This window comes from Montipora capricornis, chromosome 9 (genome assembly GCF_036669925.1).
Source record: "Montipora capricornis isolate CH-2021 chromosome 9, ASM3666992v2, whole genome shotgun sequence".
Lineage (NCBI taxonomy): Eukaryota > Metazoa > Cnidaria > Anthozoa > Scleractinia > Acroporidae > Montipora > Montipora capricornis.
In genome coordinates this window covers 17,666,093-17,673,592 of record NC_090891.1, presented here as the reverse complement: position 1 = coordinate 17,673,592, position 7,500 = coordinate 17,666,093, and the positions used below count along the sequence as shown (strand labels likewise).

Sequence of the window (7,500 nt, the reverse complement as noted above, 5' to 3'; positions counted from 1 at the left end):
ACGTAAACTTGAACAATCCCAAATCATAATGCTGACAATCACAAAAGAGAAGGAAATGGTTAACATAAAATGAAAATGTTTACTATCTGAGTGATTTTGGGTTAGATTAAAGCGATACATCGTTGACAAATCTTCGGGTTAATCAGTAACGTAAACAATCTTCACACTAGTAAGTCACGTAGCAATAAATTTGGTTAACCAGGAACCAGTTAAAGAAATATTGTTGGCTTTCCAAATAAACTGCACTTTGTACACTAAATGACTAAACACATATTTTCTGACGTGCGAAGAAAGAAAGAACACTTGAAATACAAAACGGCTAAAAAAACAACTGGCATATAAAATATCAACCCACAAGTTTGAACATGATCAATCCACAAAAACAGAAAAATCTCACAAAAACCTTTTTCCAACAAGAAATATTATTGAAACACACAACATGGAAGACAAAATAATTTCCCATTTCAGGTCGTGCGTTCAAACAAGCAACGCACGCCGTGTCAAAAAACACACGCATCTAAATTAATTTCCCATCAGTGTTCAGGATCAAACCCTTCCCATTTCTTTCATTAATTAAGCAAAAAATGGACAACAAGCTTTCTTTCAAATAATTCTTGACTAACAAGAATTAGTCAAATTTCTTTTCTTTTTTTTTACCTGAAGACTGTGCAGAGTTGAGTACAAATAAATAAATAAAAACAGAAATAGACAGAAAATTGTAAACGCAGATCCACGCAAGGTGGTCGATTCATTCTCTGATATCCAACCCGGAAAACTTACCAGAGAATTTGCCGTTTGGTTTCAGTTTTGTACTTTACATTACAGTGAGTAAAATATTAACGAGAATTTGACTAAGAGGTATTTTAAGCTTCAATTCTTATGCAAATTTTTGACAGAGAATATTAGATTACAAAAGATATTCCATTGAAAGATCGTGAAAAAATGTTTCCTTTTTTGAGCTTTCATTTGGACGAAAAGATGCAACACTTAGCGAGAAATTACATGATTTCAAGTAAAGAGGTTGAATTGAACAAAAATCGCTGGAAATCTCTGTCTTTAAAGAGAGAGTTAAATAAATATTGTTGGCCTCTAAATTAACTTCATTTTACAGTTAAATGATCGATGACTAAACGTATTAATCATGTGCCAGAAAGGAAACAGCTACAAATTCCTGTCATCTTTATGAGGATACTCCTCGCGTATTCAATTTCAACCCACGTATGCGAATTAGTTAAGTTCGAATATTACACAACAAGATGAATCCACAACGGCTGAAAAATCTCCCAAACAATCGTTTACAGCGAAAAAAGTTATTAAAACAAACAAAATATTTGCTGTTAGAGGCAAAAACCCGTCCTATTTCGAATTCAATTGCGTGAGTGCAAACAAGAAACCCAGTCCGTGTCAAAAACCATATGCAACAAAAACTATATGCAATTAAATAAATTGACGTCAATCCGCACTGAGGACAAGACTGTTTGTTGGCAAAATTATCGGTCAACATATAATTTTATCAGTGCGGATAATTTGGTCTGCAAGGACCCTGAATTTTTTTTGTCCATGTTACTTTGTTTTATTTTCATGATAGGTGTCATTGACAAGTTCGTTTTTTTCTATTGTTTTTTCTTTTGTGTTTACAGGCTGTAAACAAGCAGTGCGGATGCGCCAGGGCAAATAATTTTTGTTGATTCGGATAAATTCATAAATTGGCCCCGGACAAAAAGAGAGTCTGTTCTCAATGCGGATCGACCCTTTCTCACAGTTCAGGATCAAGCCCTTTTCTGAAGAAACTTTTCCATGAACAATAATACAGCAGACAATAAGCTTTCTTTCAAAAATTCTTCACTGTCAATTTCCAATTAATTTTTTAACCTGAAGACTGTGCAGAGTTGAGTACAAAATAAATGTAAATAGCCAGACAACCGGGGATGTAATCGATTTCTTCAATGAGTTTGTTAAACTCATGCAGAATTTGCCATTTGGTTTCAGTGTTGTACATTACATCATAGTTAGTAAAATAAGATTCTTTTAAGATTCGAGATATTTATTTTTTACAGCCTGTCTACTACTGGATAAAATCGACGCAATTCTACTACCCCCTGAAACTTACCTAAAATGCTCGCAGACGTCCCTACGCACAAAGACAGTACTTAGCAGGGAATCAAGGGAAATACCTATTGCACAACTTTTCCATTTTCCGGACACGGGAAAAAAATAAAACGGAGAATTTCAACTCATTTTCTGACAGGATTGCCTATGGCAACCCAGTAATTAAACCAGTTCCAGTGACAATTGATCTTGATATGCGAACGTTGTCAGTTACTTTGACTAATTTACATACTTGCCTTCATTGAACTTTTTCACGATCACCGACAACTTAATGTGCTTTCATCAAACTGACACTGCCCATCAACCAGAAACTCTCTCTCAAGCACGGGACTGATTATGTCTCCCTTTTCACTTTATATGGGAAGTTTCATTATTGGGTTGCTGTCAAACGAAATTCGTGGAACAAAAGGCAGTCAAATTAAGTGTGACCAAGGCAGAAGCTTGATGCGAAATGAAGGCCAACCAGCTGGTGTTGTCTTTGCCAACTTTTTGGTGCATAACCTTCACTACCTTAACATCACTCCTTTAATGCACGTGTCAGTTGACGGGTTTCTAGAATGCGGGATGAGATGTGTGGCCGTTTCTTCTTGCTTTTCCGCGAATGTTGGCGCATTTGTCGATCTTGGACAAAAGACTTTGTGTGAACTGTTGCCATCTGATAAATACAGGGAATCGAGCAAATTTATTATCAGTGAGAGGTTTCATCATTTCAGCATAATGGTAGGTCAAATGAAAGAAGATCGTAAAATATGCAAGGTTTTTTTTTCTTCAACTTTGCCTCTTTAGTACCATTTTATTGGTATTTATTCCTTCTATGAATTTAATTAAGAATTGAAGATTGTCACTTGTTTAACTTAGTTCAGTTGATCCTGTTTGTTTTATACACCTGCTTTCCTCCTTGTGCCCAATTTCACATCATAAACATATCAAAATATATTGGTCAATGGAAATGTCTTCATCCCGAAAACACGTAGGCTTTGGTGCGTTATTTTTTTGTGCAAAATGCGTCAATGGGGGGAAGAAGCAACATCTTGTTAAGAATTTTTAAGCCTTATTGCGGAATGCTCAGTAAAATAAAGATCATATTTTCTTACTTATCAATGACTTATTTATTCTTAGGTTTTTGCGTGTAAAAGTGTCCTAGAAGAACCTGCGTTTTTGTTAATATCATCTTATAAAATAGTGTATCATGGGACGATTGTTCGAATCATTGAAATCTACTAGCCGCGCAGAGACCACAAGTGCCTTTTCAAATTTTTTTCTAAAACAGCTGTATCATTATTTTGGCAGCCATTTCAAACAACTGCCACCGTTTGATTGATAGACATTACCGGTTAAAAACGTAGTGGTCACTGTTTTAGTTGACTAGATGTTTTATATTTCCTGTGACAGGTGTACTGGTAAAATTTTATACTTCCACAACGGAAGCTAATTGAAGAGACTTAAACTGCTTTAAAATTTGGAAAGAAGCCTGACACGACTTAATATTTTGCTTATTGATCATCGCAGTTAGACGGTAACGAAAGAATAAGGCCTGAAAAATTCAGGGTTGCCAGAATGTGTCACAAAAATCTATCTCTTTTTGTATTCAATAGTAATTCGTTAGTAGTAGTTTTAAGTATACGCAGTCGTAACAGTTGTATAATTTACGTTTATTCTAGTAAATTGAGCACATACAGTTTTAAAAGAAACTCGCCACATACGAAAGTTTGTAGTCTAATAGCCCATTATCTAACCAAAAATCATATACTCCGTAATTCTATTGTGTGTAATTAACAGCTTACGCGTAATGTATAGTTTTTCGGAAATTAACCCCATAAGGCCCGCGCGGAGCTCTTCTATAAGACAAAAGATGGCCTGGTTTCTGTAAACTGACCGTGGAGAGGCCGATTCCTTAAATTAAGCATTAACGCAAGGAGAGACTATGCAGGTGATTTCAAACATTACCTCTGTCACCGGTTCAGCTCTCTTTCCTGATTAATACTCCGCAGTAAAGTAACGTTGATCGAACAAATCGTAACCAAATTTCGTAGTTTAAATTGCTGTCTTTAATCAAGAGAGGATGAGGTAAGAGAGCGAATCCCCATGCCCCATCGTAGCTTATTAAAATCTATTTTTAGTTTTTCAAAGCTACTTTAACTCCAATGTCGCGCAGTTAGATGATCAGCGCTGGGAAGAGGCCGAGGGTGAGATTTTCTTGCTGTGTCACGTCCATGCAGCGTCCGAATCTTGTAGCTAGAAATATATATATTTTAAAAAAAAGTTTTCCATTACTCTTTTCAAAATTGAAGTCTTTAGATTCGTCTACGAAGGTGATCCTTGCTATGGAGGCCGTTTTTTTTTCACAAGCTGACCAAGCCACGCATATTTAAAATTGCGTGCATTACATCATTACAACTGGCCAATCAGGTGGCCCTCTAAAATTAAAATAGCTGCGTAGCTGAGCCATGCGCCAAAATGAGATTTTAAAAAACTATCATTGGAAGAGTCTCATGTACGGGTAATACTCTCTCTTATCTAATCCTTTCTTGCTGTCATATGTGAAATCTCAGTTCAACTCCTTGTTCTCTATGAATCCACAACGAAATCATTGTTGGCTTTATAGCTCGAACGGTAAACGCCCGAATTTCTTAAGCTTTCCTTCCGATACAGCTTAAGAGTAAAGTTGACAACTGAGATGATTGAAAAGTCATAGTATGAAGCTAATTGAGATGCAAATTGAATCGGAATAATGAAATTGTTTTGTTTATGAACAGACTCCTTGTCTGAACAATCCTTGCAAGAACGGTGCAACTTGTTTGGCAAATTACAGAGATGACAGCTACGAGTGTTCGTGTGCTAAAGGATATATTGGACGGAACTGCGAACTGAAAGGTATCGTTTACAACATGGTAGAACTCTATTTTGTCCCCAGATTTCCTGGGCGTAAGTGATCACTGTTCATAGAGTTCTTCAAACGACCAAAGAACTATAAAGAGAAATCCACATTTTGTTGGTTGGATCGCTTTTAAGGCTTTTTTTTTGTTAATTTTCTCAATTAACCACCCTGCTAGCAGAGCCTTTCTTTTGCTTGCTCGATTTTGGCGTTCTCGAGAAAGGCTCTGCATGAATGGAGTAAGATCTTTATTGAATATGCGCTGCATGTTGCCAGGATACAGTCTCGAACCCTAGCCTAATATGCCAGATCTCCCCGCCATCTTGGTTTTTCATGGTACAGCGGGCTCAATTATAACCATCGGTTTTGTCACTAAACGGACGCTCGCTCTGGAAAAACCGGCTTGACGAGAGAAAACAAGATTGACTAGTCCAGAAGTTCGGGCTGCGGCGGCTTCAAAGACTTGACGCGATTCGGGCAGAGCCTCCTTTTTTCCTCCTTAGTAAAGAAAAAGACAAAGGGAGGCTCTGCTCGCAGGGTGTCAATTAACCTACAAAAATTGGAAATGTCTCGCTGCATCATTGTGATTGTTTCCAAGGAAATCCATATTGTGTTAGGCGCAGAAAGTGTGATAGCTAAAACCGCCTGCACTTTTAGCCAGTGCACGAGAAATTATGAGCTAAGAGCTCTAGAGCGATACTAGAGCCGCTTAGGATGAAAAATTATTCGAAATCTATTATTAGCTTTATTGCGTGTTGTTTTAATTAAGGACAACACCTTATTGGTCAGTTAGTGTGAAAATGGAGCGCGCTGTCCAAGGAACAAGAAATAAAAATAACTTTGGCAGCATGGGCGCAATCTAAAAAATAAATTATAAATAATTATGATGTTGCACTGGGCCGGATTCCCTCTTACCCCATACTCTCTAACAGTGCTACATGTTAAAACTGCAGCCATTTATGATCGCTAGGAGGAGCCTCTATCTCCATGATTGCCCTGGGAGTCAACCCGAGTAGATTTTATTAACGATCGTTTCCCTTGGGAGATTTAGCACGCCCGATGTTGTAAAAGCCAATCAAAATAGGGCTATCTCGGCGTCAGGGGAAACATGATACTTTTCGTGGGAAAAAAATCAGCGGAGAGAAAGGCTCCCCTTGATCAGCTCCTGTAATTAATCATATATCAAATTTATGACGCACCTGATTAACTTTCAGTAAAATCTCATTATCTAAGAAATGTGGATTCTTCGTCCATGCTGACTTGCAAATTTTATATTTTTTAACTTTCAGTTTTCCCTTTTCACTGGCGACTCGATGGAACGGACAAACATATTACGTAAGAAGTAATTTCGCATCGATCTGTTACTAGTGGTTTCGAAAACTTGACGCACTGGTAGTATGGCGTTTTCTTTAAAGCCGATTGGGTTAGGAAGAGCCTAAAATCTTTTTTTTTTTTAAATTTCCGCGAGGCAATAATCGTCATTCATTGCAGTTTCAAAAGCCTAAGAAAAAAATGCAATATATAATTCTAATAGCAACTTTATTCATTCAGTTCAATGAAAAGTAAGGATACCAGAGGTTATCCGAGCTTTTACCAGGGTCACCGTCGAGAAATAAACACCTTCATTACAAATATAAAATGCATTATGAAAGTCCGATCAGGAGATATTATATTAACTTAATACCTTTAAAATGCGGATATCGATTTGAGAGGATTTTGAAGAAAGTGATAACCAGGATATTTGAAAATTGCTCGCTCAACAAACCATGGAGAGCAGTGCCGTTCAAGTGTAACACAGTGCAAAAAGTGTAATTCCAGTGCAATTCTGGGCTATGATTGCCTAATAAACAATACGGTTTGGTCAGAACCAATCAAATCTCTTAACTTTTGCTTTCAAATCAAGCGCACGCCCTGGATGGTGCAATTTATGGCGCAATTTTCCCCTGATTGCGTGATACGCGCGAGCTTCTTCTGCTTAACCACTCGATTTTTTGATATGTAAATTATTATCAATAAGTAATCACATGATTACTCGTGCAATTTGGAATAAATAAGCATTTGTAATTTTTTTATAAGACTACAAATTGCACCAGCGCTACGGGCTCGAGCAATTTTGGTCGTCTTTAAAAAAATTATACTCGTGCTCATTCATTTCAAATTGCACTCCAAAATCATGTGATTAGCTATACAAACCCGCATCATGCTGAAGTTGTTTTAATTTTTTTTATTTTTTTGTGTTTGCCGTGGAAATATGACTCTTTTCGCGGAAAAAAAAGTCGTTTTAATTAACAAATAAAGAAGCCTTGACTGTGCTCTGTTCTGTTGTAAAGCACTTTGGAAGCGGCTAGAGCACGAAAGAAGTGTAGGGGGAAACACGAGCCGATAGGCGAGTGTTTCTCCCTACTTCTTGAGTAAATGAAGAACTCTAGCGTGAGGTCTTTCTGAGCTTGAAAGAATTGCTGGACCGGGCGACGGTTGAGATCTTCCATCCAAAGCACTTGACAGAATATCTGAGC

The 7,500-nt window shown here is 37.3% G+C and overlaps 1 protein-coding gene across 2 annotated transcripts in view; it reads left to right on the top strand.

Annotated features, from left to right (window-relative positions):
• The first annotated feature begins 2,379 nt into the window (after positions 1-2,379).
• Positions 2,380-7,500, top strand: part of LOC138016369 (uncharacterized) — an 11,100-nt gene continuing 5,979 nt past the window's right edge. For both annotated transcript variants that reach the window (XM_068863520.1, XM_068863519.1), the window contains exons 1-3: positions 2,380-2,829; positions 4,866-4,983; positions 6,274-6,319. In XM_068863520.1, the coding sequence (XP_068719621.1) occupies positions 2,446-2,829; positions 4,866-4,983; positions 6,274-6,319 (548 nt within the window). In that variant the 5' untranslated portion in view covers positions 2,380-2,445. The remainder of the gene's footprint in view (positions 2,830-4,865; positions 4,984-6,273; positions 6,320-7,500) is intronic.